Raw genomic sequence first — 14,536 nt, 5'->3', positions numbered from 1 at the left:
ATTTCCACTTTTTCTGACTCCCCTTTATCTCTCTCCAAATGGGATAAATCTTAATAACTTAAGACATGATTCCCAGATCAGCTTGTCATATATATTTTTCTCACCCTGCACTCTCTTTCACACCACCAGTAGGATTTGGAGACTCTCCTCCAGTTCTTATATGTGTGTTCACTCCCAGTGCCTAGCACTGTGTCAAGAACACAGTAGGAGACAAGGAAAAGTTTGCTCAATGAATGAACGAATGCAGTATCTTAACAGGGCTGTAGAACACAGAGGATTTCTTTCTTTGAATCTTGCACAATATTTTATCATTCATTGAAAGCTTAAGCTCTACAAATCACTATTTACATTCATTCTGTGAATGCAGCACCTTTTAACACTCTTCTAGAACTTTTAGTAAGTGACAGATGATGATTCTATGACCACAGTCACAAGTCCCTTGGGAAATAATTTGAATACACTTAACAAATTCAGCTCAGTGAGGACACTGAAAATGACTGCTGACCTAAACAGGTGTAGAGCATTAGGATTTTCCTTCTCTCTCTCTCTCTCTCTCTCTCTCTCGAGCATGAACTGGGAAGAGAGGCAGAGGCGAGGAGAGACAGAGAATCTTGAACAGGCTCCACACTCAGTGTGGAGCTCGACACAGGGCTCAATCCCATGACCCTGGAATCATGACTTGAGCTAAAATCAAGAGTTGGATGCTCAACTAAGTGAGCCACATGGGCACCCCAGTATTCTCTTTCTTGTTTAAGCAATATTCACTTTGTTGAAGAACATGAAAGTCAAAGGACCCGTACCCTTATAGTGGTTGACATTATGCTACCCATCCATAGCCATGGGCTTGTCCACTTTCTTCTTATTATTATAAGTCCTTCTATCAATACTTTCAAAATGATCCTTGGCACTTATTGCAAACTGTTGGTATCAGTATTGAAGAAGGCAGAGAAGTTGGGACATAGACAATGGGCAGACCTACCAAGATGATAAAAGAGATTCTAGCACCTAGCAGAGGTTCTGAAAGTCAGTAGCACTGAAGTACAAGAATAAACTTCCAGCCTTCAGGGTTTTTGGGCCTCCCTTCTCCAGGTTGTAGAGGAATCAGGCAAGCTACTGAGATAAACTATGGCAATGCTTCAGTACTTGAGATGTAAAGTTATTTTTTTTAAGTTTATTTATTTTGAGAGAGAGCGTGGGGAGGAGCAGAGAGAGGGAGAGAGAGAGAACCCCAAGCAGGCTCTGTATTGTCAGTGCATGGAGCCCAATGTGGGGCTTGAACCCACGAACCATGAGATCATGACCTGAACCAAGATCAAGAGTTGGACACTCAACCTACTGAGCCACTCAGGTGCCCCTTGAAATGCAAAGTTTAAGGAAGGGGCTTTATCACAAAGAACGAGAGTGATATTCCTGGAACTGAGGTGGAAAGCAGGACCGGTAGCAAGTCTTGATGCTGAGAGCCAAACACTGTGCCTGAATACACCTTGCTCTGACTAGTCCCAGAGCTGGAAACTGGATTCAGTCTGCAGTGTTCCTAGCTAGCTTCCAGGACTAGTTATGTGACTGTGGGAGCAAGGAGGCAAGGACATCATTATATGAGCTCCACCAATGTGGGGTGTAGGTCTTACTGTTACTCATTTCAGTTACTATTCATTTGTTTTTATGTGGTGTGTACTCTCCCTTTTGAGGAACCACAAATCAGTGAAAATATATAGTAGCTTTGATTTTAGACCTCAGGTATGAGTGTGTTGTTTACTAGCTTTAGGACATTAACTAACTTTTTAAACTCTCTTCCCTGCTTCCTCATTGGTAAAATAAGCAAAATAATCATAATCTCACAGGATTGTTTAAATATTAAGTGAAAAAACCTATATAAATATCTTGAAGCATAATAAATATGTACTGAATTTGAATTGTTACCTTTCATTTATTTTACAGACAGGTATTTTAAAAATCTAGCTCAACTGGCAAACTCCCTGAGTAAAAACAGCAGTTTCTTAAACTACCTTTCTCTTTTCTTCTTCATATAATTCACTTGAATTTCAGTTTTGAAAGCGCCTCTTACCAAAAATGTCATCTTCCTTTGGACATTTTGAATCAGGGATTACTCTAAACTTTTGTTTAATTTTTTTTTTTCTCTCCTTTCTAACAGTCTCAGTCTCATGCGTGCCTCAGCACAGAATAAACTTCATTAGGTATTAGGAATTAGATTCCTACTTGCATTCCACCAGATAAGAAGAGTAGCATTTTTTAAAATTCATTTTCTGTTTCAGGAGAAGTCATCCACTGTGGGCCCCGTGCATCCCTGCATGTCCTTGTTGGATAGGCCAAGAATGCAAGGCCCTGACTGGCTTCACTCTGGCTATTTCTCAGGGTTGTTTTTGCAACAAGCAACCTTGAGGAATAGAGACAGTGTCTCTGTGACAAAAAGCAAGGTTGCATACTGCTTGCTATAAAAGGACAGGGTTCCCTAAATTTAGGGCTCTTCAGCTGTGATGCTAAACCACTGTGTGTGCACCAGTCATTTACCCCCCTGCCATGCCCTCATGAGACTTGGGGATTAGCAGGACCAACATAAACATGTTGAAGTTCATGTTGCTTCCAAAATCATGAGAAATAAAATTCTTTGTCTCTGACTTGGAAGTCTCCTATCTTCTACCAGCATCCATGAAACAGCAACAGGTTAATTTCTTATAAGTAGAGTAAAATCCAAAATTCATGAAGACTATCTATGAGGCAATTTACAACTTTCTTGAGTATTGTGTCTTCAGTATAGTGGAATTTCCAGTGGTATCTCTAGCTGGAACTGGGCTTCTAATGGTTCATTTCTGGTCGTGTCAGCAGGAAAGACAAATAAGTAAGAAAAGGCTCAGGGAGTGCAAAACTCTCCTAGAAAGTGCTTTCAACTCACATAGAAAGTGCTTGATATATGTGCAAGAATAAGAATGTGTCCCTTTCTCACCCTAATATTACAGCTTGTGTTTCAAGATCTTCATAAGCTGACACTGACTGTCTTTGTCACAGTACCTGTGGTTACCACTCTCTTTCCTGTGTTTGCTCTTCCTCCAACATCACTTTCTACAGGTTGGCAACTTTTAATGTGCTGAATACCTCCTGATTTTTTATGCTTCCTTATCCCTGTACACTTGTTCCCCTCAGCCCACCCTGTCTCTCTGGAGGATCCCTGTTAATCTTCCTAGATCTCGCACAACATCAACTATCTTTCTTAAATTCCAAGCAGACAATAGTTCGTCTCTTGCTACAGAGCTTTATCAAGTATATTCCTCACTTACAAACACATCCCAGTGCGGTAATCACTTGTGCCTCTCTCCCCAGTGCTCTCTTGAGAAAAGTACCTGGATCTTAGCCACCTTCACATTCAAGACAGCAAGAATAATGCCGGCCATGTAGTAGTGCTCAGCAAATATTTACTGAACTAAGCTAAATTTTTGTCCTAGCACTAATTATAGGGCTTCATTTTTAGGCAAAACAACTTTCCATGTTATTTTTATCCTCCAACTCATTTATTAAAACTACTGACTTACTCAAGAGATTGCTTTAGGTGTCATATCACTTACCAGAGCGCCACTGCTGAGCAGGATCATGAGAACAATAAAGCTTTCAAACCAACTGTGTTCAACTATTCTGTAGCAGGTTTTCCTGATGTTCCACCAGATTTTTCCTTTCCCTGACTCTACGTCAACTTGGCAGCATGGGAATCTCTGCACGCAACCTGGCAAGAGAGACATTCATGTAAAATCTTGATATTCAGAATAAATAAAATGCTTAAAATACCCTATTTAATGTGAAGCTTTCCCTGTGATGTCCCTCAACAGAATAATTGCTAACATTTACAATGCAGCTTTAAATAGATTCAACTTGAATAGATTCAATTAAAAATAACTTGTCAATGATTCTAACTTAAAATGTATTCTTGTCTTCTGTACTTCCTTGATTTCTTGTCAATCTCTTCCATGATGTTTAGGCCACTTTTTTTTTCTTCCATTATTGCAGTCCTCATACTGTGCCAATACGTGGTGAACTCTGAATGAATGAATATTAAACTAAATCTGAGGACAAAATGCTTTTCAGGACTTTCTTTGCTGACAAACTAATTTTGCTTGATGTGGATCTCATCTACAATTTCTGCTACTTCCACTCTATTAAAAAAAAAAAAAACTGTGCCAAGCACCATTCTAGATAATATTAAGAGAATTGGTAGAAGTTTCTAAAATTATGTTCAAAAGAAATAGATCTTCATTAGAATATTCAGGTAAAACTGTTTCAAGTACTCTATGTTAAAAGCAACTTGGGACATGTGGGTGGCTCAGCCGGTTAAATGTCTGACTTTGGCTCAGGCCATGATCTCACAGTTGGTGGGTTCGAGCCCCGTGTCAGGCTCTGTGCTGACAGCTCAGAGCCTGGAGCCTGCTTTGGATTCCGTGTCTCCCTCTCTGTCCGCCCCTCCCCCACTTGCATTCTCTCTCACTTTCAAAAAAATAAACATTAAAAAAATGTTAAAAAAATAAAAACAACTCTGTCTTTGTAATCATAGATATAAAACATGCTGCTTTGGTAAGTTGAGGAACATTTAATTTAAAATTTTTTAACCATTTATCTTTTGTATACTTAGCTGTGTATATAATTTCTTCTCCTCAGGGAATTTATTTTTGGTTTTGATTAGGCAGATAAATATAGAAATAAATGACTGTAACTGGATAAAGCAACTGAAACCACAGATGTAAAGGGGTTATTTGGTAGCATGGAAGAAGTCTACCTAACCTGGCTTGTTTGCTCAGGAGAGGTTGGAACTTTGTGGAAGGAAGAGCTGGAGCCTGAATTGAGTCAAAGTACTAGCCAAAAATACTATGGGTGGATTGCCCTGCCAAGGAAGCAAAATGTGTTCTGCATAGGAATTATAAGCAGTTCAGAGTGGTGATGAAAGCACAGTGTATACAAGAGGCATGGGTGAGAAATGAGGTTAGAGAAATTGGTCAGATTATGGAAAGCATTTTCTACCACATGAAGGAGTTTGGTGTATATCCTAGAGATGATGAGGAGTATGTGGAAGGTTGCAAGCAGAAAATGATATAGGCAGATGCAATTTAAATAGATGTCAACAGTTGAATGGAGGATAATCTGGAAGAGAAGAAAAAGGAGATCGAAGGTGTAGAAGGACTCAGAGCCAGAAAACCATTTAGGATTCTGGTATAGTAGCCTTAACAAGAGGGGCAGGTTATGGCAACTTCTAGTTTCTAGAGCAATAACGGATTGAAGACATGTTTGGCAGGTAAAGTCAGATGGATTTACAGACTTACTGGATATGTGATGTTAGAGAAAGGGAGGACTCCCAGAACAACTGGGTGAAGGTCAGCAATGAAATGAAGAACAAAAGTGTGGGAGCTACTTGGCAGAGTTTGAGTTTGAGATGCTGGTGGGACTTCCAAATACCAATATCCTGCAGATATCTGGAGGTCTGAATCTGCAGCTCAGGGGGTAAGTCTGGGCTAGGAAAGAACAGTTTTGAGGTCACACAAAAAAATATATTTTAGGATAAGGAGAGAAAAAAGGGCCAAGTCTGGAACATCTTAGAACAGCTAATATTAAGGAACAGAATGCAATGGTATGCTGGAGCCAGTTCACCCAGGCTGTTGATAACTCATTGTTCAATTGTCAGGAATTTTTGTGAGCCTGTTGTTAAATGCAGCAATCCTCAAGCATTAAATTATGTGAACTTAAAACTATAGCTTACCTTTTTTATTTGTTTGTTTTTAATGTTTATTTTTGAGAGAGAGACAGACACAGTGTGAGTGGGGGAGGGCAGGGAAGAGGGGGAGACACAGAATCCAAAGCAGGCTCGAGGCTCTGAGCTGTTAACACAGAGCCTGACATAGGGCTCAAACCCACAAACTGCGAGATCATGACCTGAGCCCATGTCAGACACTTAATCGACTGAGCCACCCAGGCACCCTGAAATTATAACTTACTTTTGAAAGGATAAGAAACACTTAAAACATATCACTTTCTAATCATTTCAGTTTATCTGTGCTCTTGAGTATATGTGTATATTCTATTTGGATTATGGAAAATTTGGACTACTGTCGTCTCTTCCCAACTCCACATTTGGTGAAGTCACATCAGTAGTTTGAAATAAGCCATGGTGGGTATCTTTACACTACAAAAGTCATCAAATGCTATAAACCAGGGCTTGTTGGTTTTCTAGAGTAAACTTAATAAAGTAATGGAAGAACTGTTAGTAAAATATATAAAACAATGAGTATCATATTCATAGCCATGACACTATGAACAGCACAAAAAATTGAGGAAATATTCTTTCGTTATTCAAATTCTATTATCTGAGATTTGCAAACATCATTGATGAATGAGTGAAGTTCTGGCATATAGTTTCTTTGTCTCACTTTCACGTTACTGATTAACATAAATGAAAATACCAACCAACCTTCGGGTTAAAACTATACTTGTTCATCAATTGCAACCATTGATTATCTATAAATACCAAATTTTACTAAAATCTAACAAAAGCATTCTGTGAGAATCAATGAGCTATATGGAATGTACAACAGGAATATTGTTTATATTATTACTTGTAAATCATGTGCCACACATCCTTTATATCTATAAAATTCATAATAAACTGAGGTACATATTCATACTTTATTTTTCTTGGAGAACAGTGGTGAAACATTTACCTGTACCCCACTAGGACAGGTGGAATAAGAGAAAACCTTGAAGGAGAAGGAGACAGAGTGGAAGTGGGAGAGATGTATAAGTAAATAAGTAAATAAGTAAGGCAGTAAATAAGTCAGGGAGTAATAAGGTTCTGAACAGAACCATGACCAAGAGAGACCCAGAAAGATAATGACTGAAATTTTAAAAATTAAATATAAAAAATTGAAGTTGATTTAAAAAAAAACCCACAATTACTTTGAAAAAGAGGAAGAACTGAAAAAAGAGGAACTACAATTCATTTCTCTCTTAAAAATTTTCCTTTCACAACCATCATGCCCTGCTGGTGGGAATGTAAATTAGTGCAGCCACTGTGGAAAACAGTATGGAAGTTCTTCAAAAAGTTAGAAACAGAAACACTATATGATCCAATAATTTCACTATTGGGTACTTACCCGAAGAAAACAAAAACACAAATTTGAAAAGATACATGCACCCCTATGTTTATTGCAGCATTATTTAAAATAGCCACGTCCATTGACAGATAAATGTATAAAGAAGATATGGTATATATACATATCATGGGTTATTACCCAACCATAAAAAAAGAATGAGATCTTGCCATTTAGGACAATATGGATAGATCTAGAGAGTATTCTGCTAAGTGAAATAGTCAGAGAAAAACAAATACTATGATTTCATTTACATATAGAATCTAAAAAACAAATGAATAAACAAACATACACAAAGCAGAAACACACCCGTAAATAGAGAACAAATTGATGGTTTCCAGGGGCAGGGAGTGGGGGGATGGGCAAAAGGCATGAAGAGGAGTGGAAGGTACAGGCTTGCACTTATGAAATGAATTAGTCACAAGGATGAAAGGTATAGCATAGGGAATACAGTCGATACTACATAGAAGAGCACTGTATGGTGATAGATGGTAGCCATACTTGTGGTGAGCATTAACATAATGTATACATTGGATGAATCACTATGTTGTACACCTGAAACTAACATAACATTGTGTGTCAACTATACTTCAATAAAAAAAAAAATCACTGAAAAAAATGTTTTTCCTTCCAACTGGAGGGAAGGCAAAAAGGTGGGAGAGCACTTTTTAGATACTTGTTTCAGAGGTATGCAAGTTAGCCATTAAAAAAAAAAAGTCCTGTTTTATAAAACAATATATTTAATTAAAAATACTGAGCCTCTCAAGTAATAACTCAGATAATCATAAAGTGTATGACTTGAAACAACAAAACTAGAATTCTCTTGAACTGTACTGTTTAGGCAATGTCTTATTATGGTTTCTTTTATGATTCTAAAATGAAATTAGTTCATTGATCCAAGTAATATGAGGTATATCTGGCACTTTAATTTCCAGCACTATAAAAATGTAGCAAGCTATGTTTTATTTTGTTTCTCAAAAGTCTCTGTTTTTTGCGATTGTGTGCATTTTATGTGTTCCTGTCCTTTCTCTCTGGAAACTTAAGCTCCAAGAAGGCTAAAACTTATCAGTTATGCCCTTCATTTCTGCTCACGGTACTTAACCATATTCTTCTACATGGCTGAATATGTCATGTATAGTTGACTTAAAAGACATAATTCCCCTCCAAATGTAGTTCTAAAATAATCCAAGCATTAGTCATGATCCGAAAGATCGTATCTCTGCAAATTCTAGAATTTACAAAACTTGGATGGAAATTGGATTAGATTGGATGAAAAAAAAAAGCCCAGAATGAATAGGAAATATACATGTGCCTTCATTTATCCAACATTAATCATAGTTAACATAACCTCAGATCTGAATGAATTTATCTTCATTGTATTTAAACAACCACCATACCTCTCAAATGCACTTAATAAAGTTAGAATATTTTGGAGGCTTTTAAAACATGTTTTTAATATTTATTTATTTTTGAGAGAGAGAGAGTGAGTGAGTAGGGGGAGAGAGAGGGGGAGACACAGAATCCCAAGCAGGCTCCAGGCTCTGAACTGTCAGCAAAGAACCCAACGTGGGGCTTGAACCCGTGAACCATGAGATCATGACCTGCGCTGAAGTTGGATGCTTAACCGACTGAGCCACCCAGGTGCCCCTAGAATATTTTATAAAATAATGTGGGAGAATAGTAAAAAGGTAGGACCAAAAATTGACTCCCAGAAAATCTCTTCCTGAGCAAAAGAAAACAGTAGAGTGAAAAAATTTAGGATGGTAGTATTTTTTTTATATTAACTTAATGCTTTAGACTTTATAAATTATCTTAAAATAAAAACAAAGATCTTGTGCAGAACAGAATCTATCTGTCTCAAGTATAATTTACCAGAGAAGAAAGTTTCCCTTTTAAGATTTTACTATCTGAGATTTATTTTTGTCAGTCTTAAAATTGAAGAGAAATATTATTCTTAGGATTTTAGATTTAGGCAAGACAAGGCACTATACGTTCTAATTAGAAAAGTAAGATTTTTATCTGAGACAAAAGTTTATAAATATTGCCCTCAGGATTTATAACACCTCAGAGAGTTTCTTACTCTTATTTTGAGGCAGGAGTGCTCAACTGACTGTCTGGCTTTTATGCAAAGGCATATCCTAAGAGATTTCCAACCTAGCTGGTTGGCAATGTTATCACATCTTCTTTTTTAAAAGGAGTATTAACTAAATGTAAACATAACAGAGAACCTCTCAAACATTTTAATGGGTCCCCATGGGTAAATGCTATTTCTTTTGGGTGGTTTCATTAATTTGTTCTCGTGATGCATTTCATAAACTCTATACTGGGTTTCATCATGTTAAAGTAGTGCTCTCCACCCACCGTCCCCCAAACAAAAAAACTCCTAACCACCACTGACCTCTTCCATGTATCACTTATCTGTCCTATTAAATATTTACTACTAAATATTTATTTGGGCAAGGGACATTGTTTTTTTCACTGCTCTATCTCTCTCCAGTGAGCACCCTGGGCCTGAAATACAGAAGTTGTTTAATGATTATTTGCTGATTGGATGAAAGAATAATTAAGTGGATAGATGGTGAGAGGCTCAGCAAATTGGATGCCCTGTTTGATTTACCAGGCTGAGCTTCTTAGCTCAGCAGGTTGAGCAAGTATAAAAAGTTTCTAGCTGCTCAGAGCGATGTGACTCACAGATGTGTGTTTCCTCATAAATTTTCTTGTCTTTTGTTTTAAAAAAAATTATTTGTTTATTTAATTTTTTAAATGTTATTTATTGTTGAGAGAAAGATCATGGGTGGGGGAGGAGCAGAGAGAGAGGAGAACGGAGGATCTCAAGCAGGCTCTGCGCCAACAGCAGCGATTCCAAGGCGGGTCTTAAACTCAGGAACCATGAGATCATGACCTGAGCCAAAGTTGGATGCTCAATGGATTGAGCCACCTGGGTGCCCCATTTAAATTTTTTATTGAGGTAGCACATATATTTAGTATAGTATACCAATTATAAATATATAGATTAATATACTCATATAATAGCCATGTAGGTCAAGATATAACATTTTAAGCACCCAGGAAAGCCCCCCTCCCACCCCCATGTTCTTTCTCAGTCTGCACCCTCTAGAAGGAACTACTGGTCTGACTTCTATCATTGTAGGTTGATTTTGCCTATTCATCCCCCATTCCCAGCTTTACTGAGGTACAACTGATAATTTAAAACTGTATATATTTGAGGTACATGAATTGATAATTTGATATTAAGTATACGTTGTAATATAATCATCACAGTCAAGTTAATTAGCATAGCCCATCTTTTCACACGATTACAAATTGCTTCTTTACATCTGTGATGAGAGCATTTAAGATCTACCCTCTTAGCAAATCTGAAGTATACAATACAGTATTGTTAATTATAGTCACGTTGTTGTAGCTCTTCAGAATATATTTACCTGTGTAACTGAAACTTTGGCCCTCAGTAAATTTTCAATTGTTAAGGTCAAAGTTCATCTGAAAATGTGTTTCTATAATACCTCTTATACATTAGACTCAATTCAGAAGTTATGAATAATCTCAAAGGACTCACATAACTATTCTCATTAGAGCTTTGTAGGACTAGAATAAACTTTTTGTAAAGTTTAATCTCAGTAAAATAGCAACTACAGTCTGAAATAGCTTAGCATTAATGCTTTCTGCAGAGGGTTTAAGTTTTTCTAAAGCTCTTTTCTAATTTGAAGACATAATTTGTTTGATAAACCCAACTTCTTTCTAGTTATCCTAGAATTTTAAGTTAGGGTCATTAATAAAAAGTATAGAGGAAATCTTGGTTGTATCTGTACATATTTAATGGTGCTAATCAATTTATTGAGAAATAAGCAACACCTGATGAAATTCTTTAATTTTGTAAAGGAAACACTTTAAAGGAAACTGTTTTGCTTATGGTACTAATTTCAGCAAACACAAAATTTCTACCAGTTGGGTGCGATACTTGTTTGCTTCTCACATAAAATGAAATTTAGCTTGTATTTAAAGAATATTCATGTACCCATTGTAGTTAGAAGATTTCTTTATTTGACAGGCATTTTTTTCACACATGAGTGCTAGAGGAAGCAGGTTGAGAAAATCATAGAGGATGAACACAAGTCAATGATTTCTACAAAAAATACTGATTCTGAGAATAATAGATACCAAGTCATCAGCATCAACCCTGTGCTATCAGAACTATACAGGATTGTCAACAAAATATTTTTAAAAATAAAAAAAAAAGGAGAAGAAGGATGTTAGGAACTGTGGTAATTAATTTGTGTTATCTCACTTAATGTCCTCAATATCCCTATGATTCAGATGTGATTGTTGTATCTATTTTACAGATGAGGAATCTGAGATTTAAGATTGAAAAATGTGGAAAAAAAAAGATTGAAAAATGTGCTCAAGGTCTCACAGAGAATTAGCAGTAGGCCAGTTAGAAGTCATGTTTATCAGGCTCTAAAGCTTCTGGTCTATGTTATTGTATTATACTGCAACTCTAGTATAGGTTTGTGTTTTTACTTGAATAATGCAATATTTGATTAGAAAATATTGCATAAATTCACAGGTCAAGTTCAAAGTCACTACTTTGAATAAAATCCCTGAAAAATTCCAGAAGTAGTAAGTTCAGTAAGTCAGAAAGTGAAAAGGAATCAAAGGAGATACTGTTAGAAAAGAAGATATTGAAATGCAAAGGGATTTAAATGCTATGTTAAGGACTCAGGTTTTATCCTATAGACCAATGGTTCTCAGCTTCTAGTGTGCATTAGAATCCTCTGGAGGATGTACACCTTATCCCCAGAGTTTCTGATCAACTTGTGGTTTCTGTAATCAACTTGTGGCTAGAAAGAAAGAGGTCAGGGCTGAATCAGTCTTTAGCTTGAGAGACAGGATAGATCATGATGTCACTAAATGAGAGAAAGACCAGAGGAAGCTGTGAATTACATGGGGGAGAACTCACTAAACTTTGTTTCAAACTTATTTTACCTCACATGTTTAAAGGCAACCAGTGGAGATGACCATACCTGGAACTCAAGTATGAGGTCAGAGGGAAAGATGATAATTTAAGAGTCAAACAACACAGAAATAGATGTTTAAACTATAGACATGGATAAAGCCCCTTAGGGCTAGAGAAATAAGAAGGTAACAGCATTGAAATGTGGGGGAACAATGTTATTTAAGGGATGTGCATAAAGATAGTAACTGAAAGAAACAGGGGAAGAAACTCAACTCTCAGAGATGCAAAAGAAGAACAAAGGTAGAGTGTGGCTTCTGAAACCAAGAGAAGAATTTTGAGACAGACTACTATTAACCAGATAATGGTTAACAGTATCAAACGGTGTGCTGAAAGTTGGCAGGTGGCTTCAACTTTTGATGATAAGGACAGTAGTAGCCTCTGTCCCATTGAGCTGTATTCTAGTGGTTCCACAGAACTGGAAAAATGAATTAAGGATCTAAAATGAGAAGTATGAGCACCCTAAGTAAGTAAAGTGCTTTATAGTATAACATACTGTCATTGTAAATTATTATTAGTAAGTATCTTAAGTGTGGAAACTGAAGCTTTGAAAGCTTCCATGATTTACCCTTTGTCATAGAGCCATGGCTGAATCAGTATGCGGTGGAGTCTTCTGACTTTTCACTGAATAATCCCTGATAAGTATGAGGTTTTAAGATAAAACCCCAAAGACGAATAAATGGATGGCTAGCCAAGGTCTTGAATTTTCTCTTACCATCTGTAAAACAGGCCTCTGGCTCATCTGAATTTATAGGTTCAGCCTCTGCTTCTTCTCCTTCTCCTGGCAGAGGGTTATCAACTGTGCTGCACTCAGAGGAACTCGACCGGTTCAATCTCTAAAAAGAAATGCACCAGCCCACCAGGCAGTTAATTTAGAGGTTATTCAAATCTTATATTCAAGCCATACTTAATAACCAAATTCATGCAAAGTGTTATGAAAAAAAGATTAACAAGTATGATGGCCATAAAAACGTATAAACACATATTGAGGTCAAGTAAACTTACAATGCATCTATGCTTAATCTTTCTATCTACACATCCCGTGAAAATTAAATTTTATTATTTTTAGTATGCTAGCAAGTAAGTATATGGACAGAATTAGCATAAGGTAATTGCTTGATAAGCTATAGCATTTGTAAAGTATTGGCCAAATTTTTATTATGTTTTATGTTTAATATAATTTGTGTACACCAGTAATTATTATATTCAGACAACCAAGACCCTGATAGAAATAATACAAGTGCCAAATTGCCAATGCCTGAGAATTGAAAGATTGTATCTGACAGTTGGCAGAAAACGTTTATTGATACTTAAAATTAGAAAAAAAAGAAATAAATTAGTGTAAAATGAAATCCAAACATATTTCCTCTATTATCTCTTGGATTTAACAATGTGTATCAGGATGATATAGATAGAAGGCTTTTCACCAAGACAAAAAAAAGTCAAATATTATATTGGAATCAAAATGCCAAAGACCACACTAATTATTTCATCCAACACAGACCACTTTAGTATAAAATTTCAGGATATAGTTGAAAAGATCATAAAGTATTATATATAATGTCAAAAGATAGTGGTTACCAAAGTGAGCACCACATGCAAAATCTGAAACAAAGTTTCAATGAAATTAAACATGGTGGTTTCACACATGAGAGGAATGAATTCATTGTCATTATGATCATATAATTGATCATAAGACAAGTTCTTCCCACCCAGAAATTTATGATCAAACATGATGTTTACACACTTATACATACACAGAAATTTTAGAAAAAATACATACAGCAATTGTAGCAAAACTGTCAATTTTTCCTAATATTGCTTTATAAGGGGTAGAGCAGCACATCAATAGAAGAGTTCATTTTTCATTCTCATTTGCTGAATGACATGTGAATATTGAAAACTACTAGTTATTACAGCACATGCTTCTCTTATTAAGATTATAGCTTTACTTGAGAATAGTTCTATAAATACAAGTGCTAAAAGCAAGGAAATACTCATCTCCATTAAATTGCTTTTTTAATCAATTAATTTGCATTAATATTATAGGCCAAATCTAAAATATTAATTTTTAGAGATTTACTGGGAAGCTATAAATGTGGGTACCACATTCTCAGTGTTATTATTATCACACATTATTCAACACCAGTAAAAAAGTCATTGATACAGCTTTATACATAAGGAATGGTATAAGCAAAGTTCTTTTTATGAGAGCAAAGAATTATGATTACTATAATATTTATAATCCTATTGGCATGGGGCATTATTCCCACCAGGTTGAAGAGTTTTATAATAATATCCATTATGAACAATATTACTATGAAATTTCACTTAAAAAGCAGAATTAAATTGATTGAATTAATCT

At 36.1% G+C, this 14,536-nt stretch overlaps 1 protein-coding gene across 3 annotated transcripts in view; it reads right to left on the bottom strand.

The window, feature by feature from the left end:
• Positions 1–14,536, bottom strand: part of SCN9A (sodium voltage-gated channel alpha subunit 9) — a 99,340-nt gene that overhangs the window by 22,105 nt on the left and 62,699 nt on the right. For all 3 annotated transcript variants that reach the window (XM_047083900.1, XM_047083902.1, XM_047083901.1), the window contains exons 17-18: positions 12,887–13,007; positions 3,579–3,733 (exon numbers count right to left, since the gene is read on the bottom strand). In XM_047083900.1, coding sequence (XP_046939856.1) covers positions 3,579–3,733; positions 12,887–13,007 — 276 coding nt within the window. The remainder of the gene's footprint in view (positions 1–3,578; positions 3,734–12,886; positions 13,008–14,536) is intronic.

This window comes from Lynx rufus, unplaced genomic scaffold (assembly GCF_022079265.1).
Source record: "Lynx rufus isolate CCGP_SWC_20201006 ecotype Redwood Valley unplaced genomic scaffold, mLynRuf1.p SCAF_2, whole genome shotgun sequence".
Lineage (NCBI taxonomy): Eukaryota > Metazoa > Chordata > Mammalia > Carnivora > Felidae > Lynx > Lynx rufus.
Note: the sequence above shows the minus strand (reverse complement) of the source record. Positions and strands in the feature narration are given on the sequence as shown.